Raw genomic sequence first — 12,348 nt, 5'->3', positions numbered from 1 at the left:
CAGCAAAAGGACTGGTATATATTTAAATACAGGCTTTACAAAGTTAAGGTCTCTCACTGTTCCTTCTCCTCTTCACACCATTTATTTTATTCTAAAACTTTTACTAAAGCTTGAAGTGGCAGCCCTGCATGCCCTGTGAAATTGGGCATACCAACTCAAGTAATCAAGGCTTGGGCACACATGGCCAAGTTTACGTAATAGGCAGTGTGAAAATGGACAGAATGAAAACCATTTCCTTTAAGTCCTGGCATGTTTAGAAGTTGTATTATGATGTGCTTCCCAAAGAGCATGAAGCAAAGGAGGCTCATTCCAGAAACACAAAAGAAGGGGAGTTTTAAGTGATTTCTGATTAAGTGGTTACTCAGATGGCAAGGATCTGAGTACAGAGAAAGCCAAAACGCTCAGGTGTCTCCATCACAACTGTACAGCTATAGTATACAACAGACCTAGTCTTTTCCTTCTCTAGATAAAGCAACAGAAAAGGTCTCATGGGGTGTTCTAACCCATAATTTCACTTGATTGCCTGCTCTGGAAAGAAATGCCATACAAATTGCAACGTGCACCAATGTGTTCTATCACCCTGTAGCACTGCAAAGCCCTGACTTAGCAAGCTTTCTCAAGCACCAAGGTCTCTCTGCTCCCTTGGGTTGCACAGGTCTGTAGCTTTGCAGTCTAAAGTATGATGAACTTCCTGAGAGGACATGTTATGCTGGAATTATATCACTTATTAAAAAGGATCTCAGTCTTGAGAGCAAAATAATACAACAGCTTTCTCCATCGCTAATAATGTTGGCCTTTTTCCATTAGATCAAGACAGCAGATAACCTGTATTTAGATAAAAAGCCAGTCCTTCAGTTTCGAAATACAGGTGCGAACCACCAGATACTGAATAGCACTTTCACTATTAGAGCTTTTCCTGATTTCTTATGACCTTTCATGCTATCATCCACAGTCTGTTCTTATTGCCAAATAATTTCTATAAGCTGTAGTAGGGCCAGATTGGGGTTTTTTATTGTTATTTTAGATAAGACAAATCACTTAAACTTTGTCTTAAGACATCTGTGACACAAGTATTTTGGATTTTTGTGTAAAATATTATGTTACAACTTCTAATTTGTAGAACATAGACGATAAATGCATTTTCAGCCAAAGTATGGGCTGTGTGTTCTACAGAGTTGCGCAGGAAGTCTCCTAAGCTTCAGCTGTTAAAATTATTTCTTTATTGGTTAGGGAAGTACATCAGGAAAAAAACACTATAGTGGTTGTAATCAGCTGACATCTTATTCTTGTTATTAACTATCAAGTATTATTAATGGAGTACGTATGAACTATACATGACCTAATAGACTGTATCTGCTGTAATGTCCTCGAATTTGAGGATGCAAATTATGTAATTTTTTTTAATGCATCACTGGTTGTATTTTATTGCTGGAACTGGGAATTTGGAAGAGGGCGTTTGGCTCCCTCCCACAGCTGGATGCGCTTACAGATACCCGACTCTTGCAATGTGAGCTAGTTTGTGACTGTGTCATGAGACCACACCAGTAAAAGGTGACTGATGCACACAGTACAGTGCCGTGGTCCCTTTCGTCCCAACATGCCATCTAGAGAAATGCAGACTGGAAGGGTAGGCTGTAAAACTAGTGAGATATTTCACTGTCTTGGATGGAGGGAAGACAGAGTTCCTAAGAAGGGAAGCAAGCTGCATTTGTGAACACCTTTTCCTTTCTGGTGACTCTGCGAACAGCATTGGTTTGATTTTCTCTGAAGGCGAGTTACCATGAGCCCACCTTTATCTCTGCTCTCTAGCACAAGCACTTCTTTGAAATTTCACAGCTCACTCCTCTTCCTTCCCCTCTGTACCACACACACACATATACAGACACATGTACGGCATGCACACACACACACACACACACAGCTGTTTCACCTCAATACATGACCTGAGTGCAATATTTGCTCGTTATTTTGAGCCCAATTGTGTTACCATATTAAGTAATACTTGTCAAACTAGATAATGCTGGTAACCAGTGTTTATCACTATTGCAGAGCAGTACGTTGAGCTCTGGTATAGGTTATCAAATACTATGACCATAGCAATAATACAGTAATTAAAATTGGAGAACACACAAAAGCCATTCAGGCACAACCTGTAGTTCTTTACAAAACGCAAAGTGAGGGACTAGTGTCTAATTAGAAATACAGCTAGATTATTAAGAGCAGCCTTAGAAGAGGAAGCAATGCACACTTTACAAATAGCTTGTGCAGCTGTTTTCTAGACAGCAAAGGACTCATTAAAAACAACATTCCTGATGCTGTTATTGAATCTGGAGAGCATTATGCCCATAAATTACCAGCATCACAGCCAAGGACACCCCATTTGAAAGACCTCTCTGGGATTAATTTCTGTTATAAAATGGAGAAAACATTCTGTTCTGAACTTCACCTGAAGCATCTTTACATAAACATCTTAATTGCTCCATGAAAATAATGATGGAAGTAATGGAAGAAGTGAGAACTTGCCTGCTCATACTTGCAATGCAGCTCTGGGCAATTTTAGGTGTTGAGAAGGGCAAGGAGCAGAAGTGTTAGCAGGAAGAGTACTCTGCCTGGCGTCGTTGCTTTTAGACCACAGGGACCATCCCTATTCTCTCACTGTTAGAGAGTAACTATGGAACATGGCATTTCTGCTCAGGTTGTTGACATTCCAGTGTTATCTTGAGGCAAAAAGAAACACTGACCAGGAGACATGCGATTTGACAAAGTTACAAGAACTTGAAAACAGGGCTGAGAAACTTAGCTGAGCAGCTGAGGTTGCTGTTAGCTCTCAGTAATTTGCTTCTCTATGTCTTGCTTTCATTGCAACAGTGCTTCTTGAAGTTAACCTGGTATAAATGCACGTATTCTGTTAAAATCAGGGCCAGCATTTTAGGTTAAAATCCTTTATATTTACTTCTTACATTGCTAATCCTTCTTTAGTTAGTAGATTGGGTTCATTTTTATAGCAAGCAGCCTTTTGTTGCTGTGCCCTTCAGTGGGAAACAGTACAGCACAGTCACTTGCTAAGGTTAAATTCTCTGTCCATCTTCCTACAGAAATCCTGCCTCTCCCCCAGCACCAGTTCTGGAAAGGGATGAGGAGGGAACATGTTTGGAGGCAGCGGGGAAAAGAGGGGAGAAATTATGTCTGTGGTTCTTTCTCCTGCTTAAAACCTAGATGGAGGAAAGCAAAGCAGCTTAGTGCTGTGCAAGGCAGTGGTTTGTGCTGCTGCCATGACAACAAAACGTGAAGGACAAATGATAAGCTTGGATGAGCTGCCTACCACTTCTAGGAGACAAACTGCAGCTGCAACTTTAGCCCATGAACAGTTACGTCTTAGTTTTCGGAAGAAATGTTTTTAAATGACAGCTAACCTGTCCCTGATGTAAGCCCCTGTGCAATACAGGAGTAGATTTGGCACTGAGGGACAACCCATGTCATATAGACACATACACGTAAGATGGGCACTGTCCATCTTCCTGAGTGACGTGCCAAGATCTTTGGTTAGGGGACTGCAGCTGGGCTGCAGCGCACCAGGGGAGGTTTGGCGTAGCCTGGGAATCACAGATGGTCACCAGACCCCAGTGTCCCACTGCTCCATTTGGGACCAGTGCTAGTGGGCAACTGCCTGTCAGTCTCTGTATAATCCAGGATGTTCACCTCAAGGATGTTCTCCCTCCTTCACACACCAAGCTGGAAATCGGGAGCACTCAGCAGGTACCTGCTAGAGAAGATGTAGCTTTGTGGGAAGCAGCCTGTCCTGTGCGAGGGCTCAAGTGAGCTCCCATGGGCTGATTCTGCACACCCCGATGGGTGCATGGCAATGACAGCAGGAAAAAGCAGAAATTCCCAGAATCGTCCTACTCATAATCGAAGCTGTCAGTTATACTCTGGCCTCAAGATAGCTTCTGAAAGCAATCCCTTCTCATTAATGGCAACATGCATCTGTGTCACATCACTGTTTACGGTATTCAGGGGAAAATCTGATTACATAAATCTTCTTTTATAAAAGTGAAATAACAGATTTCAGGAATAATAAGAAGAGCTGCCTGCTCATTTACTATTGAAGCCTGAGTTAATGAGTATACTGTGTGCTCTGGGGAACAATTTGCTGTAAATTATGTATATTCATGATATTCAATACTCACAGCAGATTCTCAGGTACTGGTGAACTTTACCCACTCTCAGCCCTGCTAGAGCCTAGGATGAGGGGAGGAAGGGCAAGAGGGATTCTGCCTGAGCGAGCAGGTCTGAAGGCACACCGTTAGTACCTCAGGGTGCACTTACAAAGGGAGAGGAGAGGCAGAATAACTGAATTTGCTAATTCACATAACCAGTTATATCATAACAAGCTTTTGGAAGCACTATAGTTACACTCTGAAGTTAGGAAATAATACTTTACTCATATTTCTTTCTCCTGTACAGCCCTAACCTTTTTGTGGAAAGATCCTGAATAGCATCTGAAAGTATCTTCTTAATCAACATATATTAACATTATGGCACTTATTTCTAGATAGAATTTACCCTGTTTCAAAGTAGTGCAAACAAATAGCACCTTACTTTACACAACAGTATTTAAAACATTAACACACTAGTGTGTTCCTGTTTCTGTTTCAGGTTCCCAGTTATACTCCCCAGCTTGTTTCCATCTGAAATGAGAACAGACCATCCTTGTTCTTCTCCAGATAGATCTAAAACAAACATATAAAGGATTTTAGTTCAGGTGACTGTTTACACAAGTCACTGTACTGGAAAGGTACATGCATGAGGGATCCTAATATTTAAGTATAGCAAAGAAAAAGGACAAAATAGCATTAGATCTGAAACAGGACATTCTAGTCGGCACTTTAACAAACAATTCTAATAAGCATTGTGCTGAGAAACAGTTGCAAAGAATGGAAACATAGCCATTGATGTTGAAGTTGCAGTTTCCTGTTAAAGCTTACAACAGGGTGAGAATGGAACAAAACAGAGAAAGTTTCTAATACACCACAGGAGTTCCATTCCAAAATGTTATTTACACATACTTGGTGCTCAGGTAACCTGCCAGGTAACAAAGCAACAGCTTATAGTAGGAAATGTGTTTTGAACCAGTTGTCTAACGAAATTCAGATTGACTTAGTATTAGCTTCTTGCCCCCAGTGAGTTTTCCAGTTCAACCATTAAAACTGATCAGAAAAGATTCTGGCCTACAAATGGGAAACTCCCCACAGAAGTCTGTGCTAAAGCAGCTATCTGCTGTTTGCCATCACAGGCTGGAAACTGCTCATCAGCTAGTAAGGATTTGTAAAAATTACTGCTACAAGACCAAAAAAAAAAAAAAGGTTACTTATTAAAAGTAATGTATTTTTGAGTTCCTATTTATTATGTAAGGAACACAGCTCTAACAGTTTATAAATATTTCAGTTTGGTTTTGTAGAACAAATAGGTATTAACTTTGAAACAGAAGTAAAAAACACAAGAAGACAAATTAAACCACCTCTTGTGGTCTTTGTTCATTGTGGAGCATGTAGGGCCCAGTTGCAGTCAAACATCTGCCCGGGAGGTTAGTTAATAATACCCAGCTCTTTGTGTCCAGAAGACAGAGTGGGAGGGGGAAATCAGTCCTCTCTCTTTTCTGCTGTTTAATACTTTTTCATAGGAAACACTCTACTTGTATTTATTCTGAAACAAATCTCATTTAAATAAGAAGCACCACTGCATTATTCATCCCCCCGGCAGCACAGCTCTACTTTCTGATGATGAGACCTATAGGCATATATTTTCTATAGCTGTGTCTCACCCTATGCTTAGAAATCTGCTGTTTCTATAGACTGTTCCCTGACTGGGTTTAGTGTCTGCTGGAAGGGACTCAGCAGTGGAATTTGGGGGTAAACTGGGAGGTGGGAGAAATATCTCTGTCTTCGCAGCTCATTCACTGTGCTTTTATAGCTCTGCCTATTGCAATTTGGTTGCACATGCCCTAAAGGTATGAACTTTTGGAAATTACACATTATACGATACCAAAAAAGCAAAAGTACAACACTACAGACCTATGTGTTAGGACTTCCCACACATCACAGGAGTTGTCTAAAACAATGAGGTTTAATGCCTTCAAGTTCTCTCACGTATTTTGAGAGGAGGAAGGGGAAATCTAAAAATAAAAGTCAACAAGAGCAGTCTAAGCAGTGTCACAGGTACTTCCTCTTAAAGACCTAGATAAAACAGAGCCATCTTCCTAGTAGGAAAAGATTTTTTAGTAACAGTATTACTCTTCATAAATCTTAATTAAATCTCTTAATAAAGATTTTTTAGTATTTAATCCTGTTTAAACACAGGATTTCAAAAAACTCCGAAGTACTTTACCTATATCAAGGTAACACAAGGACAGACTCTTTGTATTCTAGCACTGTCTTCATTGGACTTTCTGCCTGGATGTATAAACAAAGGTAGAAAACAAATCAAGGCAAAATGTTTGTCATATTTGACGGTGAATATGAGAAATAAGTGTGGATGGAGGATGGTTATGTCTTATCACCCACACTTTTCTTTGAGATACCCAACTATAGCAGTCTTTTTTCTTTCAAAAATAAAATAATAGATAAAAGGGGGTTTCTTCTCCCTCCCCCCCCATTTTTTTAATTATATGAAAGATGAAATATCCGCTTGTCTAGAAAGATGCAGAGTATCAGACTTAGTAAAATAATAAGCATATTACAACTGAGCAACATTGATGGAAATGTAGTTTTGCTTGACTTTGTAATCCTGTTTCCTATCTCTCTGTGCCACATCTCTCTTCTATCAATCAGCTGCTTTAAATACTTGTTCAACAAAAATACATCAACAGTCATACTAGTTAACAATTCTACACCTCCAGGTAAAGCTCTTACTGTATACAATTAAAAGGCTCAAGCAGGGTTTTTCTAGCAGAAACAAGAAAAAAAAATACAGCTGATGTTTTACACAGCTTAAAAAAAAAAGGGGGGGGGGGGAGTGAATAAAGAGAAAGGGGGAAAATAACCAGATTCTGAAGAGCTTTTTCAGAATTAGAAAGCACTAAAACCTACTCAAGTTCTTTTTAGGTCATCTTGAAAAGCAGGAGATAACCAGGTAACCCCCTGACTGACTTTCTAAAGGTTGCACAGCACATACTTCTAAATTAAAGCATCTTAACATATTCCAAAAGGTTCAAGCTGCTTTAAAATTTGGCTGAAGGGTCTCAACTGGGCACATTACAATGTATACATTGTTTTTTGCGGAAATGCCTCTTTGTTGTTCTTCAGGATCTAGTAAGATACTACCACAGCAGATGTCTCTGGGGTAAAGAGAGTGTATGTTGCATGGTGATAGGGAGGTTTTCTCCCAAGGAAGTGTCATCAGCATTCAGAGAAAATCTTCAGCTGTTCAGAATGAAAGTTTAACCTCCCTGTTTGCTTGAATTCAGCATCATGCTGGCAGTTATTGAGAAGAAGCAAGCCCAAAATAAGAGCATTGTTGTTTGTTGTGAATTGCGGTATGAAAGACTTCATCAAAACTGAAGGGAGGAAAAAGAAAATTTCTAAGAACCACAGAGTTACAGTAATGTTTGTTAGCAGATAAGACTGATGTTTCCAATTGAAACTTCAGATGAAAAGTGAATCCTCAATTTCTCTTTATTGCTGTTTATCAAAACAGTTACAAGTTTTCTGCCTAAATATGTAAACTTATTAATACAACTTTGCATAACTACAGAATTCTCACCCTTCCCTCCTTTCCTGGCTGTCAGTGCTCATGTCACGTTAAGTTAGGATTGCTCCATCCCAAGCTTTTTTGTTGTTAAATTTCCTTTACGTTCCAAATTATACTCTCTTTCAATGATAGGAAATCATTTTCAGTAGTAATTCAGAAGTGAAGGTCATCTTGAACAAATTCTGCTCTCCATCAAAGACAAAATGGAAGTGCAGCAGTTGGCAGAAGATAGATAAAGGAATATGAAGTGGCATGTTCTGAAGTGTAATTACCTTTGAGAAGTATAAAACATGGGGGGAAGATATTCAGTATTATTCTTTTGACAGTCCAAAATACCAGTTATTGTGACTTTTAGTAATTATTGTCATTTAATAAGTTACAATTATTGAGATATTTAATGTTACAATTTATTATTTATCAGTTTTTATTATGAAGTTGCAATTCAACTGCTAGATTACTGCAAATGAAGCTATTGATAAGATCCACCATTATTCCAGTCTGAGAGACTTCTGCTTCAGGAGAGCAGGTGGCAGTTCTCTGTTAACCTGCTTTGCATCTGCTCAAACTGAATCATGCTGAACAAGCACTGGACAGGCACAAGTATAGGAATCACTATGGGCACAACTTGTTATTAGAGCTTTACAAGTTAGAGGAGAAATAGGAAAAAAACAAGTGAATATTCATTTCATCTCTGGTTCAGATGGTTTTCTCTTAGTGAAACAAAGAAAAAAAGAGAGAGTTTTTGCACATGAACAGTATCTAGAAATGCTAGGAAAGTCCCGCATACCTGGCATTTTTTTGTGGGGGATTTTAAAATATCCCACTGTTAGAAGTTTTTATTTAAGTGCCTTTTCTACATAAACACATTTTCCAGCTCCAAGAGAGAATTTGTATTTCTTCTTGACTTTGGTAAATAGCTTTGGTTTGACTCCTTTTTGTCACAGGGTAAAAACAAAAGGCAAACATCAGTCCTTTGAGGGCTTGAAATCTGTTGGGCAGTGGTAAGCCAGGACTTGACACTTCTCAAGCTTTGTAACTTTAGATAGCCTACAGGTACCAGTGTGAGGTATAGTCCTCATATAGTAGCCATCTGTGTGGAAGGTGAGGCCCTGTTTTACCAGCAAACAAGCAGAAATGAACAGACATTAACTGAAGAATTAATATGCACATCCATGGATTTACACCAGATGTCTCGCCACAGCTTTCATCCCAAGCCTCACTAAAAAGGTGACATTTTCCCCCTCATCAAGGTGCAGATGAGACAGGCTTAGCAATACAACTGACTGCAGAAACAAGGCAGGCCTGTTGTCCCCTCTCCCAGCAAACCTCTGCTGACTCCACATGTGCTAGTCCTTGACAACCACCTCATCCTTTGCTCACTGAGGAGCGGAGAACCCATTCAGCAAAAAAGCACAAGTGGTTTTCATCCCAGTTAGCAATCTGGGTTGGCTTGCTAAGGAACCAGACAGACACCAGACTGGCACAAAACAAGGGCTGGCACCACAAAGCCAGGAGCATAACCCTTCTTTTCAGCAATTACTTTTCTCTGGCTGTTGCTGTTGAACATTACCTTTACCTTACTTCTACATGAAACTACACTCTGCTCTTAATCTTTTGCAGGAAAAGCATAGCCATTTCCCACATTCCTGTATTCCCTTCCCAAAGTTACATCCTGACATAAATAAAGCAGGCTACAGATATATTCCTGGACCTGAAGTTCAGTTGTGCTGAAGGAAGTGTGCATTGGGAACATAATTACTACCCCTATAGCCAAGAAGCTGGCAGGGAGCAATGAGCAACAACAGATCTTTGGCATTATTGTCTGACATGGAAATCAGCAGTGTATCCTTAACGTTAAAGTCCCCCCCTCACTGCCCAGCAAGGGCATACTTCGTGTTTCATCTGAGGCTGCCTGTCTTGGTGTAGTATTTATTACTCACCACTTCTTTTCTCCAGAGAAGTCCTAAACTCACAGTCTAGCCCATCACTCCTGTCCTCAGGGTAACTGAAACAGATGATTGGTGGAGTGAAACACCACCCTGAACTGCTTTTAAAGAGATGAAAGGAGGCACAGCTGTGGTTGGCACTGTGGGGCAGGTACTTTGTCTTGAGAAAACTTCAGAAAACCTAGAAACATTAAAGAGCTAAGTTTCATTGCCAACAATCCCACAGCAGTCAAAGCTTCTTTACAAACGAACATTTCGCACACTAATTATTTAGTTTTAAAAGTCCTATGGCTTTCACCTTAGTCTCTACCTGGAACCATGGTATAACCAACAGCATGGTATTTAACACCATGCAGCTCAAACCAAGTCTCCATGATTAAAATTAACATTTTTAATACAATATTTCTTTACCTTATAATTGAAGCCAAAACATATGAAAAAGCCTTTCATATTATTTAGATATCATAGAAAAGCATCCAGGAAAAGATTCAGTTCTGTTTGTCTAGTAAAAAGTGTTAGAAATTCATGTTCACTGTCATCTGTAGTTGGCATACAGAAGCAATGTGTTCACCTTTCTATCTATCAGATGTGTTCATACGCTTGTTTCTAATGCAACAACTAGTGTGAGACACCAAAGGAAAATATAGCATCAATATAAGTACGTGTAAACTTATTTTGTCACATTTAGAGAAATCAAAAATAAATCAAGTTCTGAGTGGAAGCAAAAAAAACTAATAAGAAAAAGAGTAAAATAGAACAAGTCCAAAACTGGAAAAGATTAATTCAATGAATGGCTAAAAACTGTATGAGCACTGAATAAAGGGCATCTGAATGAATATGTGAATACTGAATAAAAGGCATGAAGAATATAGAGAAATGCTGTAAGAATACATCACCATGCAAGAACCTGCTTGAGAGTCCTCTGTCATTCCAATTTGCTAAATACAGCACAAACCAGTATCAGTCCAAATTGTGCACAGTCCTCAGTGCATCAGCAATTCTACACCTTATTTTATGGTGATGTAAAAATATAGACCTTTTTTGGTTCTCAGGCTAAATTGTTCATAGACATTAAAATTCAAGTCCTCTGCTTTATGCTGAGGAAGCTCTTCTGCTTGCATCATTACCGTATTGATATGCTTACCATTTTTTGTTGGCAGAAGTGCTACATGCCAACAGCAGCATCTTATTGACAATGGAAGACATGATAAAATCATGCACAGAATAGGCTGACAGGAAAGCCCTTTCAAAACAGCTGTGTTAGCAGCACAGCAATTTGATCTTCAGATGATGTACATTGGAGTTGTATCTTTATACTACCTGTAGAACATTATTAAAAATGTTTTATGGCAACAGCACTAACGAGTGCTACACTGCAAGGCTGAACCAGCACTAACAAAGGTTGAGAACAGTAGGAGAGTCTTTTCCATCCGAATCAAACCATCGTTCATAGACACTGAAGCATATTGTGATTTCCAGAGTGACACCTTGAATTCTGAATTTTAAAAAGTTGTATTTACTTGTGCTTGCAGGGCAAATATCATGGTAATCCCATGCATATAGCAGTGATCATCTCAAACTGTTTAAGAGAAGAAAGAAGGATACTGGCTGCAGCTAGCATGCCAGTACAGGTAATGAATTACATTTCACTAATCTGCTCCATGTTAATCTGCTCACATGCTTTTAGGACCAAATCCTGTCCTTTCATTTCACTAGAGTGATCTGTGTGTGCTAGGGGTTGCCAAAGGTTGCCCTTTAAACTCATATTTGTACTTCATTAGTGGCTCTACTGCTGCAAGCATTGCTGTAAGTGACTTCTATGTCACAGCTAATCTTCAAAGAGTCTAATCTGTGGGAAAGGCTTTAAAGAGATTATTCTTCACAAAACAGATGTGTATATTTTGAATTATGCAGTGCCTCAGTTCAGATTAATTATGCAATGTAAAAGACATTCTATCTGATGTTGCAAAGGCAGTGATAGGTTTTATATCAAATTTTAAAGTTTTTTCTTCAAACGACATAAAACCATCTGGGGAAATTGTTACATGATTGAAAACCAGATAGAACTTTTTAGTCATATGTATTATTTTTAATCACCTGTGGATGTAATAAGTATTCTTATATGAGTATCAGGTCTTTTAAAGAAATCTAATAATCTATGTTTCAGTTTCTTTAATTGACTAGATATTTAATGTTTCCAGTATACCCACACCCTTTCACCTTTTGGATTTCAAAGTTAAAGCAGCATGTTCTTCAGATCTGTGGAACTAAACAGATTTGCCTGTTTACACCAGTCTCCATCTGGTTGAAGACCAGCTTCTGAATTCCCTCTCTGTGCTAGGATTTGTGGTGCAGTTACTGTCACTCGCTAGTATTACTCATCCACCCATTATCTGGTTCAATGTGTTCCAGGGGCCGCTGGAAAAGTCTCTGCAGAACTCTGTGGTTTCAGAACGACAAAGAAATGTAGAACACAAAGTTTCAGCCATCAAGAACAGCGCTCAGGTATTATATTTGTCCTGTTTGCTGTTTACAGAGCCATGATTTTCACACAGACATACTTGAACTACCTTTAAGCTGGGTAGCTCTGATGCTTTTGCTAGCAAGTCGCACCGACCATTTTCAGTTACTTTGAGGACAGCTGCTCTGGGTCCAA

At 39.3% G+C, this 12,348-nt stretch overlaps 1 protein-coding gene and 1 long non-coding RNA gene across 6 annotated transcripts in view; one reads left to right on the top strand and one right to left on the bottom strand.

Annotated features, from left to right (window-relative positions):
- Positions 1-12,348, top strand: part of STAT4 (signal transducer and activator of transcription 4) — a 41,937-nt gene that overhangs the window by 5,779 nt on the left and 23,810 nt on the right. For 4 of the 5 annotated variants that reach the window (XM_065669940.1, XM_065669939.1, XM_065669938.1 and 1 more), the window contains 2 exons: positions 11,225-11,323; positions 12,105-12,197. In XM_065669940.1, coding sequence (XP_065526012.1) covers positions 11,225-11,323; positions 12,105-12,197 — 192 coding nt within the window. The remainder of the gene's footprint in view (positions 1-11,224; positions 11,324-12,104; positions 12,198-12,348) is intronic. The other variant, XM_065669941.1, reaches the window with a different exon arrangement.
- LOC136009746 (uncharacterized) lies at positions 4,421-9,758 on the bottom strand. Its single transcript, XR_010610638.1, has 3 exons — positions 9,687-9,758; positions 6,385-6,449; positions 4,421-4,730 (listed from the first exon to the last, which is right to left on the bottom strand). It is a non-coding gene; the product is annotated as an uncharacterized LOC136009746 (long non-coding RNA).

This window comes from Lathamus discolor, chromosome 3, assembly GCF_037157495.1.
Source record: "Lathamus discolor isolate bLatDis1 chromosome 3, bLatDis1.hap1, whole genome shotgun sequence".
NCBI lineage: Eukaryota > Metazoa > Chordata > Aves > Psittaciformes > Psittacidae > Lathamus > Lathamus discolor.
This window is presented reverse-complemented; position numbering and strand designations above follow the sequence as displayed.